Here is a 22,469-nt window from a genome sequence, read left to right as displayed (position 1 = left end):
TTAGTTTAGCTAATACCAGTCGAATGCTTGATAGTAGTGTACTGTATCATGCAAAAATTAAAAAAATCAAATGAGCCGTATAAACACTACAGTAAAATGAAATAAATGGTCAATTACACAAATCACCCTGTTAATTAATAAAGAAGAGGAGTTGACATTTTTTAGTGGCCACATGATATGCTTCCTGAGGGACTCTACATATGGTAGAAGTATGTAAAGTTCCTCATGACTCACCCTGTATATATTATCATATATCGGTATTATCATGTTTTAAACAAATTAAAGTATTTAATACACTGTTGTGTTAACCCTGATTGCTGCCCGTTGCTTCAGCAAGTCCAAAACAGTATTTGACAGCCAAACTGTCGAATATTTTGCTCGTCTTTCCTATTGTGTTCATCACCGGTGACCTTCTGGAATTTCGTTAGTAGAGACAGTGCAAGCACTCCTGGCCACGGCGCAGTAGACGAAATTAGGTTTAGTCCCCACTTCCATGCGAAACGCATTGTACTATGCACTGTATAATTCCACTTACAATAGAACCTTTCCGGTCAGGAGTGTTTGAACTATCTTTTGGTAAGCAATATCCGTGTGTATTTTAAGCCATAATAATAATTATTATGAAAATTAGAAATTATGATATTTTTAATTTAGTGAGTATGTTTTTGGAGTTAAAATAAAGTTATTTTAACTACGTTTGCTTCACTTATTCTCTAAACCCACAGATAAACGTAACACTGCTAAAAAAATGTGTTGTATTGGGTTATTATTTACAGTATAACAAAGGTTTATTGGTATTACAAAGGTTTTCTTTTGTTACAGGAGCGATCACAAACTATGGAAGTATTGGACGGGTGTGACTTGGTTTTCGGAGTGGAAAAAATCACTTATATACGCTCCTATTAGCGTCATTCCGTTCGTGTGGCCGCACAAATTATGGTTGTCCTACGTGGCGGGCGGCCAACTGCTCACTCTTGCGTTTTTTCATCTTGTCTTGACGTTTAAAAGCAAAAAGAAGAAGAGGAGGAGGAAAGACAATCTTCTACATACCGACGGTGATAGCTTTGAAAGGTAATATACTTTTTTTTTAAACAAAGTTTTTTATTGTTTTCGTCCGTTTTCCACAAGTCTTGCCTTTCAAACACCTCCAAGATATAAGAGACCTAAAGGGGCACAAACTTTATCAATGTTTGTTGGGTATGTATCTCGATCGCAATTGAACTTCTGCTTTTCTGCTTCTATTTTTGTATTGGTTGCATCAACAATTATTTGCAACATATCAGTATCAAATAGATTGTTGCAGATATCTAAAATATCGGTTTTTTGTCTGACACATTGTTTTAAAAATGGAAGCTGCAGATCAATATTTTTATTTCGAGTTCTGACGTTCTTAGGGGCTTAGCCTTAGCCCATTTTGTTTTATTATCTTTGCCCATCAAATATGGACCAATAGTAAAATCTGTCCCATCATCTAATTCCTCATTTTTCTGTTACGTATCGCTCCCCTCCAACATTTCTTCTACATGATCTTCTTCTCCCGATTCTTCTTCATCATCATACTCATCACCGGTCAAAACTTCTTCAAAAAGTGCTAAGAATCTTTTTTGCTCTTTTTCAGAATCCATAATATCTGAAAAATAAAGTTTTATTATAAAACAATGACTTATAGGTCACAAAATTCTATTACTTCTCTAGACGCACACGGTCCACTGCAACGGTTTTACAAATTACAAACTTACAGTTCGAGCATCAACACTGCAATAATACACAGTCGATAAATGTACCTATTAAATTAACAGAAGGTACAGAGCCAAATAAACTCGAAAGCTTTCAGTTGGCTTTAGAATTGACCGTCATTGACTCCCACCGGTCTCCTTGACAAGCTGCGTCTACTAAAAAGTTAAGATACTCTCAAATTTTGCCCCCTCCAAGTCTACTGAAAGATTGTTTAATTTATTTATAAGGTTTTTTATTGTTTATAAGGTTTAATTTATTTATAAGAAGCATTGAGGAATTGGAGAAATAAATGTAGATTTATGGGCATCAAAGTGGGACAAGAAACTCTGTATACATTGTTATTTGCAGATGATCAGGTGGTGGTTGCAACCGATGAGGAAGATATAAATTATATGAATCGAAAATTATTTGAGGAATATGCCATATGGGGGCTTACTGTAAACATAAGCAAAACAGAATATTTAAAAATTGGAGGAAATACCACAGATCTGAGGCTTGAAAACGCAGTTATAAAAGGCTGCAACCAGTATAAATATCTAGGAAGCATCATATCAGCAGATGGCAGAGTTAAGATAGATGTACAAAACAGAATAACCCAAGGGAAAAAATGCATCCGAATACTGAATTCATTACTGTGGTCTAATAAAATAAAGATGCATACCAAACTTCGCGTATACAGAGCAATTGTAGAACCAATTACCACATATGGTGCTGAATGTTGGACGATGACAAAGAATGAACGAGATAAAGTAGACGTTGTGGAAATGGATTATCTTAGAAGGTCATGTCGAGTATCGAGAATGGAAAGAATCAGGAATGAGGAAATACGAAACCGTACAGGAATTAGAGATACTCTTTCAGATAGAATACAAGGAAGGCAATTACAATGGTATGGTCACGTGATGAGAATGGAGGAGGAGCGGTGGCCAAAGAAAGCCTTAATGTATGTTCCGCCAGAAAGAAGGAAAAGGGGAAGACCACCAAATTCCTGGAGAAGAGAAATTACAAAAACAATGCAATCTAGAGGCTTAGAAGAGGGAGATTGGAGAGATAGGAAAAGATGGAGGCTGAAATGCGGGAAGCGGCAATCGCCGTAGGACCGCCGTTATATGATGATGATGAGGTTTTTTATTCATAACTTTGTGAGAAATAAATGGAATAAATATTTGTTAAACATAACTCTGTTTTTAAATTTTTGATACTGCTATTTTTTCACGAATTAAGAAAACAGTTGCACTGCCTTTTTTTTAATTTATTTTTTTATTTATCGATATTAAGACTTTAAACTTCGATATAAAAAGAGTTACTATTTTGTTGATATGCTCGAATAAAGAATCTTCTTCCTCTTCTCTTTCCTGATGCCGACCATAATGTAGCTTCGCCTATTTAAAAAAAAAAATTAAGTGTTTGCCCTTTGTAGTGTAGTGTGATGTACAATTTTATGTTTATGAAATTCTTTAATTGTTGGATAGGAAAAAAATTAACGAAATACCCCTGAAGATGCTTTCCTAACTTTTCCCTTTTCAGCAAACCTTTTTCATTAAACCTCTGCCATACAGTTCTTCTGTTTTCTCATCGGTTTTGCTCTCCCTCTTCTTCCATCAACTTCCAACTAACAGCTCTATCCTTCGTACCACATAGTCTTAGTTTTTGAATCTTCTTTGAGACTAGTCTTCGCGGCTCTTTCTCTAATCAAGTCAATCCTGATTCTGTGACCTCTAGTCTTAGCCAACATTCACTGTAACATTTTCATTTTAGCTACCTCCATTTGGTTTTTCTAAATTTTCCTTCATGCCACATTTCACCACCATACCTACACCAACGCAGGTCTTAGTACACTCTTGAATCATTATCAGCAAAGAGCTTTATTCTTGGAACCCCCTTCTTTACTTTTTCTGTCAGTACATCCATACCAATAATGAAAAGGTAGAGACTCAGTAGGAGCCTTGATGTAAGCCAACAGTCACTGAAAAACTTTTGGTCAATTTAATTAAAGTCCTTACTTTGATATACGCTACCTCATACATATCATTCACGAGCCTAACGTACTCTCAGGAACCCATTTCTCTTTCAAACATCTCCATAGCTCTTCTTTAGGGACTGTATCGTACGCTGTTTTAAGATCTATTAATACGAAATGTTCTCTTTCTCTCTTTTCTTCTCATCGTATTTCTCTGCCAACTGTCTTAAAGCAAACAAGGTATTCGTTGTCCTACTCTCTGGCATAAACCCAAATTGTTCTTCTCCTAACGATGTCTCTCTGATTAACCTTTGCTTTACGGTTTTCTCCCAAATTTTTATTGTGTACAACATTACGGACACGACATAGCTATCATAAGTAATAAATACTGGAACCACACAGAATGTGTTCGAACAGAGAACGGAAACACCAAGTACATTAACATAGAACGAGGAGTGCGTCAAGGGTGCATTTTATCCCCCCTATTATTTAACGTATATGCCGAACATATAATCAGAGCTTCTCTTGAAGGTCGCCCTGAAGGTGCCAGAGCCAATGGAATCATTAACAATATAAGACATGCCGATGACACCGTAGTATTAGCAGAAACAGAAGACCAACTAAAACCATTGATGAACATATTATCAGAAGAAAGTCACAGGCTGGGCTTGGACATTAACTTTTCCAAAACCAAAATTCTGGTATTCCACAAAAACCCCTATGAACAAGTTACATCTAACATACAAATAAATGGTATCACCCTTCAGAGTTCCCAAAGCTTCATATACCTGGGCAGAGAACTAAATAGTCAACTAGACCACTTAAAAGAAATTAGAAGACGCATTGAAATAACAAGATCTGGTTTCATGAATATGCGTAAAATGCTCTGTAACCCCATGCTATCAGTGTCAATAAGATTGAGCACACTAAAGTGTTATGTGTGGTCTCTATTACTATATGGCTGTGAGACCTGGACATTAAAACAGTATGACGTCAACAAATTAAATTCATTTGAAATATGGATGTACCGCCGAATGCTAAGAATAAGCTGGACCAGCAGAACTAGGAATGAAGAAGTACTGAGAGCAATGAACACACACCCTCATCTGGTCAATACTATCAAAATTAGAAAGACGTCATATCTAGGATATCTAACGTGCCATAGAGAATTTGAGCAGCTCCAGGTAATATTAGAAGGCAAGATTGAACGTAAAAGGGGCATAGGACGAAAGAAAAAATCTTGGCTACGAAACATCAGAGATTGGACCCACACAAAAGGAAATGAATTAATTCATCAAGCTCAGAATAGACATAAACATGCCATATTGATCGCCAACCTCAACAGAGAAGGCACTTAGGAGGAGGAGCAATATTAACTTACATCTCCCTCTCTAGTTCTGATGGTCCTGAATGTCTTCTTTATCTTTATATAATGATGCCATTACACTTTCTCTCTCTCCATGCATTGGACATCCTTTATTCCTCATTTGCCACGAAATATCGATCCCTTTTTCTCTTAGAGCCTTTCAAACCTTCAGAGGTATTCCATCAGGTCCTATAGCCGTTACATTCTTCATCCTTAACGATTCAACAACCTCATCTCTCGCTATCCCCGGTATTACATTCTTATTTCAGATCTTGCGTCTTATGTCTCTTCTCTGGTGTTCTTTATTTACCAACTTTCTAAAGAACTCATCCCATCTTTGCTTTATTTCATTATCAGTTCTTAACTCTATGTCATTCGTACTCTTATTCTGCCGCACTTGGGTCAAGTTCTTTAATGATTTGTACCTCGCTTTAGCAATGCTGTATAATTTTTTCACCCACTGGATGTTTCCAACTTTTTACATAGCTGTGCAAACGATTCTTCCTTAGTAGTACCTATAGCGCGCTTTGCTTCCCTCTTTACTACCTTGTATATATGCTTATCTTTGTCTCTTTTAGACCTGACATACCTCTTTCTGGCCTCTCTCTTCTCTTTAACCTTCTGTTGCACTTCATCTTTCCACCACCAAGTTTCTTTCTCTCTAGGGGTCCCTTTACCTAATGTTTTTCCGTACTTATCATTACTTCCGTAATCATTTACCGTATCTTATTACTCGAGCTCTCTTAGCACTCTACTGTCAACGACTTTTACCAAATCTTTATCCTTTAACTTTTACCACTTTACTGTTTACTGTCCTACTTGCTCTGATTTTCACCTCACCTTTACCTCTGTATCTCCGTATTACCGGTGAGTGTTGACTAGCTACACAGCCACCTTTAATTACTTTACAGTTGGTGACCTTTTGTAGCTGACTTCTTTTATATAGTACAACATTTATCTGACTTTTCCTTTCCCCGCTACTACGTTAATATTTTATGTAAAGTAATAACTTAATAGCGACTTCTAAATGGAATCTTGAACATAAAGAAGATTCGGATTCTTAGCCATTAATAGTTTAATCATATGACAGTTAATGTTGATATGATTTCTGTTAATTAATACTTTTTGTTGATTTCAGCAGCAAATTCGAAGAGGTGACGGAGTGCCTAGACGACGGCCTTCCGGAGCCTATCCCGGGTAGTAGCCACTCCATTTCTGATAGTTTAGTGGAACAAGACACAATTCTTGAAATTTGACCTGAAGTACACAAACCCCCAGATCTCTTTAGACACATCGTCGATTCGGGTCACTGGAGTGACGAAGACAGGAGTGAAACTCCAACGACAGTGTCATAAACTGTTTTTGTAAAGTATATAGTTTTATTTGTGTGCTGTGAAGATGTAAGTTATTTCTCTTGTATTAGCGATTATCTAAATCTGCAATTCAACAACTTTTAATTGGTTTTAGCTACAAACTTACAATCAATTAAAAAATTACAAAATTAAATCGTTTTATAATATTCAAATAACCTCTAGCGTTTATTTAAACACTAATGAAGAGATAATTCTTTGTACTAATACAAATGTAAGTGAAGTTTTAAAAAATAATGATTTGTTGATTTTAGTCATTATTAGCTTTTCTAGTCCTGTCCAAAGCTCGACTAATGTGAGGTTTAATCATTATTCAATCATCTGGCTTATTGGTCTTTACCAAAGCCATCTAATTAATTTTAAAAAATCATTATTAAATTTTTCGTAAAATATAGAGTCAATACAAAGAACATTATTTAGTAACAGAACAGGCGGGGTCTATTTTGGGGTAGGTAAATGGTATATAATTCACTATGCCGACGCTTTAAAACGTGGGCTTAATTTTTTATTAAACAATTTAAAAAAAAAAATTTGAAAAATTCAATTTTTTTTCTTCTTTTTGTTGCTATACCTCAGCAACTAGGCGTTTAAAAAAATATTGTGAAGAAAAATTTAGGAAAATGTTTCGCAATTAAATTTTATAGAGGATAAAATTGATTACGAATTGAAAAAAATATTATTATTAACTGTAATGTAACGCAAAATTAGCAAAGACCATTTTACTAACTTCCTCTTTTAAGATGGGTAACCAGATCCTACTGCATTCTGCCGAGGAATGTGCGATACAATTGGTCTCATTTATAGTTTATTTTTATGAACGAGAGAGTAATTAGCATAATTTTAACTGGTAGCTCCGACCACTCCATGGGCGTGCTCAAGATTAATTGAAAAATTACTTTGAATAATTGTAAAAAATAAATGAATTATTTCAGTGTTATAAAGTGTTATGTGTATGTAAACAAAAGTGACCTCTTTTATCACACTATATTAGAACTGACTGGCCTACATTAAAAAGGGTTTCAAAAAATTCACATTTTTTTTAATTTTTAAAAATTACAAAAGAGAAAAAGAGTTTTTAAAACCGTCTAAGGTATGTTAAATAGATGAATAAAAATATTAATATAAAACTTACAGCTACTTGTTACAAATCCAAATCAGATTCAGAAGATGAACTTTCAGAACCAAGATTTATAATAACTGGCTCGATCATTTTATCAGTAATATTGTCCAGCTTCCACATTTTTTCCTCTTCTTTAATAGTGTGATTTACAGCCTTTTGCCAGTTTTCAGGTTTTACATTATTTACGGCCTCCAAAAACAACTGTTTAACATCATGAATTTTAAAAGTGGTATTTTTTCTTGAAACTTCACTCTTTTTCTGTGCCCATACCAGTTCAATCAAGTTTAATTCACAATGATATGGTGGGGATCTAAGTACTGTCATTCCACGATTTTTGGCAATTTCATCAATTGCGTATTTTTTAAATTTTTCTTTATGAAGGGCACACAACGAATAAAGTTCCTTTCTTATAGATCCGGGATGGTACGTAATATTTTTTGAACTCAGCCAATTCTGCAAGTCTTTCTTTAACCACTTGGTTGTGGGCAGTCCTTCTATAAGTCTGGAGTGATAACTTGCATTATCCATTACTATTACACAGTTCTTAGGAAGAAGATCTATCATTTGTTCGAACCATTCTTGAAAGACATCAGCGTTCATGTCTTCATGGTAGTCACCGGTACGAGTTGATTCAAAAGTTAATAAACCACCTTCAACAAAACCGTCTGAACTGCCAATGTGTACTATTATCAGCCTGCGTCCCTTTCCTGATGGTGGGTTTAAACCAGTAGATAAGTTATTTACAAAAGCATGCCTTTGACTTGTAACAGTTTCATCCTGCCAAAATTTATTTGGTGTATGACCCTCGTTGATCCATGTTTCATCAAGATAAAATATTTTTCTTTTTTGGTTTCTCATTTCCTTTATGGTTCTTAGAAAATGTCTTCTCCATATGACAATATCGCTTCTTTCTAATAAAATAGACTTTCTGGGATTCTTTTTCCAGCGGAAGCCCATTTCTTTTAAAAGTTTCCATAACGTACTTCGACTCATTTCTGGGTAATCCTTATCATCTCGAACTGAGACAAGAACTTTATCCAATGTTGGAAATTCTTGTCTAAAGAAGAATTCATGCACTTTCCGTCGAAGTCCTTCTTTAAAATGATATTCTATTTGAAATTTTGGTTTCCCTGGAGCATTACGTGGCATTTGAAAACTACCACATTTCTCTTCTTTAATAACTCTGTAAATCGTAGATTTCCCAACACCAAGTGTACTGCTAACTAACTCAACGGTCTCATCAACACTTTCACATAAACGTTTGTCTGTAAATGATTTAAAACAATTAAATATTAATGTTTTTTCATTAACTGTTAGAGGACCAATTTTTCGGCGTTTACACGGCACTTCCAAATTTTCCATAACACTAGTATACACAATAAATTGCACCTTGCAACTGAAGTACCTACTTTTAGTGAACTGTTAAGAATTTTGAATACGCCACTTGGACCTTCCTATATATAAAATGGAAAAACCCACTATCACATTTTCTGTGGAATAAGTTTAGAAGGTAATTATCTAGTCAATTACTGTCGTAGATTCCTGGAATTAAAGAATTAAATGTTTGATTGTTGAAACCCTTACTTCGTGGAATGTACTCATTTCAGATAAAATAAAACGTTTTATTTTATCTAAAGAATTAAACTTTATTTTGCAAATAGGTAGGTACTTATTAAACTTTTATTGGTTATATATAACCAATAAAATAAACATCTTACATTTCTTGCAAATTCATTATTACCTGTTAACCTCCATCACTCCGACACTTGCAACCTTATTTAGGGATTAGTAACCCTCACAACTATTGTATTCTATTATGCTCCAACCTTTATACCTGGTGGTCATACTCAATTTAAAATTGTTTTCCTGTATACTTCTGTAAACTTGTTGACAAATATCTGTTTTTCATTGAGTCACCCGTATCAACAGTTTAGGGATTTGCATACATAATTTATTGTTTTATTACTCTCTCATACATAAAAATACACTATAGCATAATTAGAGCTGCTTCTTTGACTTTTCTGTTTTTATCATGTTTCTTTTACGACTATATTTAAATCGCACCATTGAACACTATATTCATTTTCCCATGCGTGTTTACATATTTGAGATCTATCACCATGTTGTTGTCTCTTCTCTATCGTTTATATTGTAGTATTTTTAATATTAATCTAATTTACTGTCTTTATTTATTATCAAAGGTTCTATTTATAACACTTACAAATTTATTAAAGTCTTTATTACTAATTTATTTCACAATATTTATTTATATTTATTTCCGCTTACATTATTATATTTTCGGACTCAAACTAACTCGATATTCAAAAACTGTCACTTAAATAAAAAGTTTCCCTATTTATACTAAACAACCGTTAGACTATAATTCCGGCGATTCCCTTCGAACAGACGAGAAGGTCACCCGGACTGGTTCGACCTTCTTCTGGAAACTTCTGGAAGATTTATTATAATTTTAATCACTGTCGAGGTAGTAAGTATTTGCACATCTTTTTTATGCTTTTATAAAGTCTACAAACCTCACACAAAAATCTAATTAGATTCATGTTGAGTTATCTTGTTTATTATTTTTTTTTAATAAAAATATTTCCGAGGTCGAAGCTGTTATATAGTTGTACAAAACTGATTTTTGGATCCAGATTTTAAATCAATTTGTTTCATGTTAAGAAAATAACAGTGTCCACTAAATGAGTTAAGCAGAATAATTTAATATAAATTTGTATCTAAAATAGAGACATATATTTAATTCGAAACTGAACAATTAATGTTCTTTGGTGAACAGAAAATACAAGAGAAATAACAAATTTTTTAAATATTTTGTAAGCAGTTTACCGTTGAAAGAGTGTTTTAAGATTTCTGAAAATTATGTCAAGAATTATCTATTATTGTACTAAAAAATTTCATAAATTTTTTAATTACTTTATGCCTTTAAACTAATTTATGATATATATGTGTAGATCGTAAAATTGTTTGACATTGGTTATTTGCTATAAAATTGGAATTAAATATATATAAATTTGCTATAAAATCAGATAATGCTTTTTTTTTAAATATAAGTGAAATAAACTGTTTTTTCTATAGAAAATACAAAAATTTCCTTTTCTTTAAGTTTTTTCATTGCATTTAATATCACTTAATCATATCATATACTTTGTGAAATTCAGACCGCTCCTATGTAATCAAAACCTAAATTTCGAAATACGCTACAGAATGGTCAAGTGCTACATATGGTCCATCTTGCTTTATGGCATGGAAACGTGGACTTTGAAAAAAACATCTATCAACAAACTTGAAGCATTTGAAATGTGGTCATTGAGAAGAATGATGTGCATACCTTAGGTGGATAGAGTTCGAAACGATGACGTCCTTAAGAGAGCCGGCTTGGAATGAGAACTCTTTGAATTAATTAAAAAACGCAAGTTTGGTTACCTTGGGCACATATTGAGAGGAGCAAAATATGAAATACCACAGTTAATCCTACAAAGGAAGATCGAAGGTAGGAGAGGAGCCGGCCGCAAACAATTATCCTGGTTAAGGAATATTAAAGAATGAACAGGAATACACAATACAGGCGAGCTGTGTCACGCCGCCAAGAACAGAATTCTAGTAATGAGATAGTCACCTAAGCACTTTGGTGTATGGCATGTTAAGAAGAAGAAGAATCATAGCATAAAACTCTAGAGGGTAATTTGATTACCACAGAACTGTAAAGCTATCTTTAAGCAGAAATAAGAAATTTGGCATACCAGAAAAAACCGCATACTTACAATAATGTACCATTAAAACAAATGACAACCACCAACAAGAAAAAAATACAAAAAACAACATCAATTCTCAGATACGAAGCAAAATAGAAACTATTGGACACAATTCATGATACCACGATATGAAGCGCAAGAAAACTCCTTAGAGGTAGAACAAACCCATTAATAAATATAAATAACTACAAAAATAAGAAACGGAACCATGTATATCACGAACATATAAAAAAAACTTTACAATGGAGAGACTTACAAAAGCAGAAACAAAAGAAGATAGTGATGACGATGACAACTTGGAAATCATAAAAGAAGAAATGAAGGATTGTCTATCTCAATTAAAAAAAATCAAAAGCTCCAGTGTTTGGTAGCTTACCGAATGAACTCTACTTAAATGAAAAATACAAAATACAAAATACAGTAGCGTTATAAAGTTCTGTCCAGCGACAGGTCCCACTTATGCTCGATCCTTGCTCCACTACTTAGCTTTCGGTCAGAGTTTCTTTAATCTTCTGTTCATGTATGGTTCTTAATTAAAGGGACTTAATTATTATAGCGATTTTCTAGGTTGTCATGATTTTTGGTGCTTCTCTTCGTTTCTTACACTAGTTATGTTCAAATATTCGTGTAGCGTTCTTTGTTTTTTCTCGTTCCCCGTAGTTTTTTGCTGTAATGGTTTTTCCACTAAAATGGTCTTTACCAGAACACCCGAACAAAAGTTATGTTTTCTTTCGGAACAATTTATCTCAGGAGACGTCATAATTTCAGTATAAATTTTGTACTTTTAATTATAATTACCTAAAAATAATTTTGCTTATTTGATACCATAACTCCATTTCTACCACCATCATGTCCAGCACTATTTGACCAGCACAATGTCAATACAGCCAAAGCTCAGTACTATACTACACCCGCTTACATTTTTCTGTAGGCCATGATAATTACGTAAGGACTGCCCCATTAGCTATTGCCGTATTGTTCGTAATTCGCCTCTAGCAGATACGTACTTTATATGGGGTAATTTACTAGATTTTTATCTAAAATTTAAGATAAATAACCCTTACATATATATATATATATATATTTAGGAATTCTACAGTATTCACTGCCTTACCTCTCTGTTGCTTCATTCTCCATCGTTTAGGCCTCTCTCACTCATGGCGTCTTCTACTTCGTTCCTCCAGGATCTCCGGGGTCGTCTATTTTTTCATCCTTCCTATGGGGCTCCATTCGGTTATTCTCTTTATCCATCTGCTGTCGCTAGTTCTTCTTACACGTCCATACCACTTTAGTCTTTTTTGTTCTATATATGTTAGTATGTCTGTTTATATTGATGATCTTTGCTTTATTTCGTCATTACTTCTCCTATCCATTCTTGTTACTTTGCACCATCTTCGCAGGTATTCCATCTCTGTTGCAACTATCTTACTGCTGTTTTCTTGTTTATAATCCAATTTTCAGTTCCATATATCATAATACTTCGCAGTGATGTTTTATAAATCTGTGTTTTTGTCTTCATATTTAGGTGTCTTCCCCACCATACTGAGTTAAGTTGTCGGATTGCGTTCTTGTTTGTCCTAATCTTTGTGTAATTTCTTCCTCTGTTGTTGCCTTTCTCGTGATTATAAACCACAAGTATTTGAATTTATCCTTTCCTTTGATTGTTACGTTGTCATCAATCTGTAGATCTTCTATGTCTTCTTCACGTGTAGATAGATACTCTGTTTGCACGAGGTTAATATCTAGGCCAGCCTTCTAGGTATATTCTTCTTGTAGTTTCTTCATCATGTAACTGAGGTCTTCTTGGTCTTGTGAAATCACTACTTGATCGTCTGCAAAGCTTAACGTATATAGGTATTCGTTTAGTACCGGTACTCCCATGCCTTAGCATTTTCTTTTCTATGTAGTCAGGGCTTTCTCTAAGTATATTTTGAATAGGGTTGGAGATGTAGAACAACCCTGCAGGAGCCCTTTTGTTGTGGTGAAGTTTTCTAAGATTCCCATTTTAATTGACACTTTATTTCCTTTATATAGAGCTTTTGTAGCTTCTATAAGTTCCATCTGTATTTCTAATTTGTACATTGCCTCCCGTAGTTTTGACCTTGGTACAGTATCATACGCCTTTTTCAGGTCTACAAATGCCAAATGTATAACTCTATTTTTTGCTTTTTTCTTATTCAACAGTTGTTCCAGTGTGTATATGTGGTCTATGCACGATCTTCCTGCCGTGAAGCTTGCCTGATCCTCCCCGACTTTGCCTTTTATCGCTTGCTCTATCTTTTTTCGCTGTATCTTTCCATATAATCTTCCCATTGATCAAATTACGCTTATTCCTTTGTAGTTTTCGCATCGTTTTCTATCTCCTTTCTTAAATATAGACGTCATATATGCATCCATTCCTTTGAGAGCTGTTCCCTATTTATGGCTTTCTGAAATATCCATTTTATCATCCGGTGTAATTTTATTGAGCAGTACTTTATAAGCTCAGGTGAGATGCCTCCAGGTCCCAGTGCTTTCTTATTTAACTCCTTCAATTCCCTGTTATTTTAATAGCTTCTTCTTCTTCTTCAAGTGCCATCTCCGCGGCGGAGGTCGGCAATCATCATAGCTATTCGGATTTTTGAGACGGCTGCTCTGAAAAGTTCATTTGATGTACATCCGTACCAATCTCTCAGGTTGCGCAGCCATGACATTCTACGCCTCCCTATGCTTCTCTTTCCTTGGATCTTTCCCTGCATAATCAGTTGGAGCAAGGTGTATTTCTCTCCACGTGTAATATGTCCGAGATATTCTAATTTTCTTGTTTTTATTGAATTTAAAATTTCCATTTCTTTGTTCATCCTTCCCAGAACCACTTTGTTTGTGACGTGTTCTGCCCATGATATTAATAGAAGAATAGATTAAATTTAATAGCTTAATTGATATTAAAGTGTTTATAAATTAAATATAATCTCCAAACGATATTATTTTTTAATTATATATTTAATAGCATCTTCCCGTTCGAAATTTAAGACACACTCTTTCAAAATGTAAACTCAGCAAGCTAAAATAGACATAAATACATAAGTAATGCTCTTAAACGAGGTAATTATTTTACAATTAAGAAGAGAGACTGCAAAATGTTTGTACAATTTGAAGTAGAAGCACAGTTTTCCTATATTTGTTAAGCGTTCTCAAGTATGAGTCAAGTTGTTTTGTTTTGTTTTGTTTCAGAACGGAATTGACTTAATTGAGTGCGGCAGAATGGGAATAGTTCGGCAGCTGACGTCGTATTTTAAGCTCGTAGCTACGTTTTATGTATAATACCAAGAGACGTTTCTGGTGCAGCACTGAATGTTTTCCAACATTAATATGGACATTTATGTCGGAAAAAACTATCATTTACCGAATTGAATACTAGATAATAATCATAAGTGCCAAAAAAATTACGCTAAAAAAGGGCAAACTAAATTTCATTGCCAATGAGCTATAAAGTACTAGTCAATGTTGTGATGAAGCTCCCGTAAGAAAAGTTTTTCACATTCTGTTTCTTTGCGAATTTCTGTTTAAAAATGTCCCCTTTAAACAAATCTGAAGGATGCCGGGCGCAATTTTTGTAAAATAATTTCAAAAATCACCTTTTTTGCACCAAAAATCTTTTTTGGGTTTTCTGTGTCATTTTAAACAAAAAAGTATCTTGTCATTTTCCTCTAAAGTTAATAGTTTTTGAGTTACTTACTTTACTTTTTCGTGTCTGGATCCGACTACAGTTTTTCTGCCCAATATCGGGCTACGTCTACACCCTTTGTATTTGCGAGCCATAAATCATCGAGGGTGCACTGTGATGGGCAAAGTCTGCATACTCTCAGGTGCTCCATGTTCTGTATTTCCCCACATTCACAAAGTGCGTCGCTATCTGTCTTGGTGCCCCATTTAATGAGGTTCTGTTTTACAGGGGCAACACCTTTGCGTATGCGATTCAGTGTCCGCCAGGTTCTCCAGTCCAGGTTCATTCCATTAGGTCGTTCTGGATGTAGGGGGAACAGTTCGGGTGGTTCGACGCTGACATTTCTCATAAACCTTTTCCTTGATTTAAGTCGGCTGATTTCTGGTGGTTCGTCAAACCCGTATAGTTGGTGCCTTTCATCGAAAGTTTGCCTGAACTTCTCCACATATTGTGAGGCGCATCTACGGTCATCTGGTGATGAGAATCCAGCTACCCGGTACAGTAGGGGTAGGGGGTAGGCTTCATACAACCGGTAATTATTCTGCATGTTTCATTTAACGCCGTGGTGACTTGTTGGGCGTGTCTAGATCTACCCCAGACGGGACAAGGATATTCCCCTGTTGAGAAACATAAGGCCTCAGCTGTTGTCTTCAAGACCTGGGGGTTTGCACCCCACTTGCTCCCTACAAGTTTCCGGAGAAGGTTGTTTCTCGTAGAAACCTTTTGTCTTGTGTTCTGACAGTGGAATTTATACGTTAGTGACCGGTCTAGTACAACTCCAAGATATTTGGGCTTATCAATATGTTTCAAGCGTTGTCCCTCCCAAGAAACATTCAGCTTTACATGCGCCAGTTGGTTGTTGAGATGGAATGCACATACTTGGGTTTTAGTAGGGTTTGGCTTTAATGAGTTTTGTTTGTAGTAAGTTGACATCATGTTTAAAGCCTCTTCCATTGTCGACTCTACTTGTGTGAATGTTTTCCCCTTTACGGCTATACCAAGGTCATCAGCGTAGACAAAACTCTCAGTCTGGGGGTGCATTGGTTGGTCGTTGGTGTAGATGTTAAATAAGGACGGCGCCAGAACGCTTCCTTGAGGTAGGCCATTTTTTTGGGTTCTCCATCTGCTCTTCTTTCCATTTAGCAAAACGTAGAAACGTCTATTACACAACAGTGATCTAATGATATTTACCAGGTCGTAGTCAAGCACAGTGTTATAGATCTTAGTTAGCAGGGTTCTGTGGTTTATCGTATCATAGGCCGCTGTGAGGTCTATCAAGGCTACTCCCACTATGTCTTTCTGCTCAAATCCCTTCTCTATGTATTCTGTTAGGTTTAGCACTTGGCCTGTGCATGATTTACCTGGTCTGAAGCCTGCTTGTTGTGGGATTAATTTTGCATCTAATTTTTCCTGGATGCGGTTTAAAATGAGACGTTCATACAATTTATACAAATGGCATAGCAGGGATATCGGACGGTAGCTACTCGGTAGTTCAGGGTCTTTCCCAGGTTTCAGAAGGGCTACTACTATTGATTTACGCCACAGTTTTGGAATCTGGTAGGTAGAGCGACAGATGTTAAATAGATCGAGCACCCATTGTCTCGCTTTTTGCCCGAGGTGTTTTATCTGCTCTGTTAGGATTTCGTCCACTCCAGGTGATTTTCCATTTTTCATACAGTCAATACCATTTTTGAGCTCTTCGATGGTAAATGGGTTTCGCAAGAGAGTTGTTTCCTGGTCTTGAGTTCTTATAATCTTTGGCGTTTTGCAACGATTGTTTGTTTTGCCATTCAGAAGCAGTTGGTGGGCTATCTGATTTGGTGTTATTGTACATAGCTCTTTCATCTCTGTGGGATCACCATTAAGTTTTTTGATCATATTCCAAGCCTGCTTACTACTGTGCGTCATATCCATTTTACTTAAAGTCTCGCTCCACCGTTGTTGTCTGGAGGCACTTAGTGTTTGCTGTAATCTCTCCCCTATCTCTGCCGTAACTTCGCTAAATGGGTCTTTACTATATTCTTCGGTGTACTTTGTCATAATGTCTTTTGCTTCATCGTTCAGACCAGATATGTAATGTTGTTGACATCCTCTGGGTATGTGTTTACATGAGATTCGTTTTACAAGTTTGATAAACGCGTCATAGTTTTTGGGGATCGGGACTATATTTTTCACTTGTGTTTCCAATTCATCAGCAAATTTTGCCCAGTTCGCTTTTTTAAAATTAAACCTTCGTTTGAAAGGAATTTTGGGAGCTTTTATAGCGCTGTAAACGGTTATTCCCACGGGCCTATGTTGCGTCTTCGGTATAGGCTTATATACCTTCCTAACGCAACGATCCTCTAAAGACATGCTGATGAAGGTGAGATCAGGGTTGTAACCTTTCTTCCATATTTTGCTCTGGAACGAATAGGGCAGTTTTGGGTCATGTAGAAGTGCCAGGTTGTTTTGTTCAGCCCACGATTCCACAAGATCTCCATTCTTATCAGTTGAAGCGTAGCCCCAATGGACATTATGACTATTAAAATCACCCAGAATGAATCTGGTTTTTTGAGAAGCGAAATTTTTTGGAGGGGAGAAAACAAAGTCTCTCTGGGGTGGTTTATACACAGATGTCACTGTGCAGGCTCCTATTTCGACGGTTAGTATTTCAATGTCGTTGTAGCATGTTTTTTCAGCTGATGTTACATCAATATCTCTTCTCACGAAGATGGCGCTTCCATGTTTTGCACTTGAATGTTCAATGATAAGCTGCATTCCCTCAACGCTAGGTCTATGTGCTGATATGTCACGGTGAGTCTCTTGTATACATAATATATCACACTTGTGGATTTTACACAGTTCAGACAAAATTTCCTGTTTGTTACAAGTAATACCCTCAATGTTTATGGTCATGATTGTCAGTGTAGGCTCTGAGAAGAGCCGTTGATTCTCATTACTTTGTTCGGATTCACTGGAGTTTTTGAGTTATAAGCTACTTAATATTTGGAAAATGCAAAAATTAACATTTTCTAGGCTTGAAAACTATATGACCTACTCTATGTAAATTATTATTTTTGAGATTGCCAAGTACATAACTAACTTGAAGTTTAAACATTCAGGTTCAAGCTTCTGAAAAGCAATCAAAGCTTATATCAATTTAGACCGTTGTTTTGTAATTGTTAATTATGTGCGTCCACTCTATTTTTAAGACGGCGCGCCGCACTATATAGTTAGTGCCTTTCGCATTTATACATATACGTACTTTCGCGAAAAATTTCCAAATAATTCGCCATTTATTAAAATTTTGTAATTTGAAGAAGATTTTTGTAAGAAGTTGATTTTGAAATTTATTGTAAAGGGTGATTCATTTAGAGGTACTGTTTTCAACAAAAAAAAACAATGGAAAAAATAAATTTTATTTGAAAATATGTATTATCACACAAAAGAACCATTCTTTAGAAATACTTCTTAAAGATTAAGTTGGTTCATTCTGAAGTTCCAATTCTCGATGACTCGTTCCAGCATTTCGATTGGTATTTCACCAATGACTCGAGTAATATTGGCATCCAATGCCTCAATCGTATCTGGTTTATTCATGTAGACTTTGGACTTTAGGTAGTCCCAAAAGAAAGACTCTAGAGGTAAGATGTCACAGGATCTAGGCGGCCAATTCACTGGTCCAAAGCGTGAAATAATTTGTTCACCGAATCGTTCTCGCAGTAAAGCCATGCTTTCACGGGCTGTATAGCAAGTGGCGCCATCTTGTTGGAACCAAATGTCGCCGAGACCACGAGCTTTAATATCAGGTACCAAATAGTCCATTATCATGGCACGATAACGGTCTCCATTCACAGTAACATTCTGGTCGGCCTCTGTTTTAAAGAAATATGGACAACGATTCCACCAGCCCATAAACCACACCAAACAGTTGTTTTTTCAGGGTGTAATGACAACTATTGAACCTCTTTGGGTTGTTCATCACCCCAAATACGGGCATTTTGTTTATTAACCTACCCATTAAGCCAAAAATGGGCCTCATCTGAAAACAAAATTTTTCTCGAAAACAGTGAATCTTCAGAAACCTTATCAAGAGCCTATCGACGTAAACGGTGACGACTCGGAAGGTCGGTCGGCTTCCGCTCTTGCACTATTTGAATTTTGTATGCTTTAAAATCAAGATCCTTACGTAAAATACGCCATGACAAGCCAAGCTGTTGAGAACGGCGACGAATCGATTCTTCATTATTTGCGAGTACACTATCCGTTACCGCCGCTATATTTTCTTCAGTATGTGCTGAATGTGGTCTATTTTGTCGCGTGTTATCCAATAATGAAAACTGGGTTTCAAACTTACTAATCGTAAAACGAATTGTACGTTCCGTAGGCCGATATGTGGACCATAAATTGCTTTAAGCGCACGAAACACATTCCTCACGGAACTCCCATTTTCAAAATACAACTTAATAATTTCTAGACGCTGTGCCGGGCTAAGTCTTTTCATCATGAAATGTCAAACAATACTGAACAAAAGCGAAATGTCAGTTTGATAGTATTCATGCACGATCTCCAATCAAATCCCCACCAAAAAAAGTACCTCTAAATGAATCACCCTTTATATCCCTTAACCAACGTGGTGAATTAATTTTACACAAACGACGTACGTGGTAGTGTCCCTAGAACTCCATGTTGTCAAACTGTCAATTTTTGTTTTAAATGTTGTGTTAGAGTTATTGAAAGTTAAAAAAAACGTTTAAAGAAATCATATTTATTATAAAAAGTTGAACAATACAAAATAATACCAACTTATAGGAAAATAAAAATTGAATGAACCGAAAAATTTGCTACCAGCGTTTGCGTCGATAAAAAAACAAATTATTTTGTATAAACCTTTTTTTTTCAAAAACACGTTTTTAAAACTATATTGAATAATAAAATAATATTTTTCATACAAAAAGTTATTCCAAAAAAGAATTTGCAAGTCCTAAAAATTGGCCAGTTGAGCACATTTCTTCACGTTTATTTACACATTCACTACATTTTTTGCTACATTGCAAACAGATCGGTTGTTTACACTGTATACACAGAAAACTTGTCTTCCTTTTCAATTTTGGGTTACATAAATAGCAGTACTTCCTAGCGTTCCTGGGTAAGGTATCTGTATGATCGTCATTTTCGGATTTTCGGTTGGATTTATTCTTATCACCTTATAAATGCTGAGTTCTCTTGGAAGACTTGGTTAATTTCTCGTTCTCGAAGAAGTGGTTCAGATAGTTGCTGTGCCAAAATCTTCAGAAACTCTAATATTGTATATTTTGTTCTGTTAGCATAAGCCTAGTGAGTAATATATGCTTTTTATGCACTTATATCGATTATTCTAAACAATATGGCCATCGACCAGCGCCTGGTTATTTGACTGCACGAGTATTTTTTGCATTTTTCGTCTACTGAATCTACTCCTGCTTTTGTATTGTTATAAAAGGCATTTATTTTCGGTAACCCAGTTTCAATATCATCTTCTTTTGTGTGATGCAGCGAGGATATTAAAAGCACAGCACTATGTTTCTTTTGCACTCGAGAGATTATAGTTTTGGTTATTGTAAATCCGTATAAAGTTGAGTTTACAGATCTTGATCTAGATGGTAGGAACTCTTTAGGAATTTCTCTCTTATTCCTTTTCATAGTGCCAACATGTGTTAAATTATTATTTAATAAAACATCTACAAGTTCCACTGATGTGTACCAGTTGTCGCCTGTAACATTTCCATTACTTCCAAATATCGGCTTGCAAAGGCGAACCACTGCTTGGGAGAGAATAGAGAGCTTTTTTTCTTCTGCAGTCAAATCCTCTTATACATCAGATCCTTTTCCAGAATATATATTAGTGTTTTATACATAATGGGTGCGAGCAGCTGCTAAACATTGAATCTTTATTCCATACTTTTCGAGTTTACTAGGTATATACATTTTAAATCTACATCGCCCTCGAAAACCGACTAGCATTTCATCGACTGTAGTATTAGCATCTAGTACATAAGAATTTTGAGAATTTTGGTTGAATATCTTTAAAATGTGGGAAATTGCGACAGCTGGATCTGTTTTAGCTCGATTCGCTCTTTCTTCTCGTGTATAAAATCGTAGGCATATTAACAGTACAGCAAATCTACGTGCTGAGAATGCCATTCTAAATATTTCTCCCCCCGTACTATCAGTAGCAAAGAATGCGTTAATATCTTCATGGTTAGACTCAAATACTGATGTCAATAACAGAATGCCCAAAAATCCATTGATCTCTGTATTACAGGTATCTCTAAATTCTTTGCGGTTGTAATTTCCGTCCTTGTAGCGATATTCCCTCAGTTTAACATTTTTGTGTAATATACAACGATGTCAATAACATCTCTAAAAAAAAATTTAAGCCACGCCACCTCTGGTTTCATCTGTGTCAAAGATCCTTTGATAGTAGGCAATCTCAATAAATTAGAAGTAGCTGTTCTAACATTGCGAGTAGGTTCAACTAATGCTTATTTTTACCTATTTTTTCCATAAAAGTATCGTCTGTTTGGATCCACTTCATTCATTGAATCTTCATTAGACTCCTGACTTTCGTCCGATTGGCCATCGTTAGTATCGCTAGCATAAAATTCGCTCTCAGTCAAAATTGGTTCTTCGTGTTTCCTGTTTGGCGTGTCGTCATCATCTTGGTCGGAAAAATCACAATTATCACAATTTCTTTAAAATTAGTATCATCTGGATGCACACTTTTTTTACTTTTAGAAACCGCCATTGAAATAAAAACTATCACAAACTACGTCGTAGAGTCCCTCGGACTCTAATGTGTTCGATTCGATAACTTCTATGCAACTGATCGCGATTTCGCATAAGCATAACGGAGATCTCCCTACTACCTGAAGGTACTGTACGACACCACTCGTTTGGATCAATAGTGGGGAAAATATGGAGCGTTGTTTGAACTGCGGAGTCAGAGGGACCCCACGACGTCGGTTAAGGGTTAATATTGTTACAAAATTTTAATAAACGTCAATAATAATAGAAGTCATCTGAAAGACATAAATATTGACAAGAAGAACTTTGTTTTCAATAAAAATATTAATAAACAAATATCATTCTGTGTTATTATGTGAAAGTATTTATCCAAAAAATCTAAATGGCATTATTAAATTCGAAGCTACCGGACTATTATTATTATCCTTCATTTTATTTGTGTAATGAGGCTTCGAGTGGAAGCGTAAATTATGAAGTAGGGAGAGGAACGAAAAACGGTTCATTCTAAGTTAATTTTATGTATGGTTATTCGTTTTTTTACTTGAACAATAAATATTTGTTTTCGGTTAGCTTATGATTTGATAGACTCGAGCAACTAGAGGGTGGAAGTAAATGAATCAATTTTCGAATCCAATTAAGTTTCCTGTAAATAATTAAGCAACCGTTGGGCTC

The 22,469-nt window shown here is 35.4% G+C and overlaps 1 protein-coding gene across 1 annotated transcript in view; it reads left to right on the top strand.

Moving 5' to 3' along the window:
• LOC140433150 (uncharacterized) overlaps positions 1 to 6,445 on the top strand; it is a 1,089,409-nt gene extending 1,082,964 nt beyond the window's left edge. The window contains exons 5-6 of the mRNA XM_072521197.1: positions 823 to 1,071; positions 6,205 to 6,445. Coding sequence (XP_072377298.1) covers positions 823 to 1,071; positions 6,205 to 6,319 — 364 coding nt within the window. The 3' untranslated portion in view covers positions 6,320 to 6,445. The remainder of the gene's footprint in view (positions 1 to 822; positions 1,072 to 6,204) is intronic.
• Positions 6,446 to 22,469: the final 16,024 nt, after the last annotated feature.

This window comes from Diabrotica undecimpunctata, chromosome 2 (genome assembly GCF_040954645.1).
Source record: "Diabrotica undecimpunctata isolate CICGRU chromosome 2, icDiaUnde3, whole genome shotgun sequence".
Lineage (NCBI taxonomy): Eukaryota > Metazoa > Arthropoda > Insecta > Coleoptera > Chrysomelidae > Diabrotica > Diabrotica undecimpunctata.
This window is presented reverse-complemented; position numbering and strand designations above follow the sequence as displayed.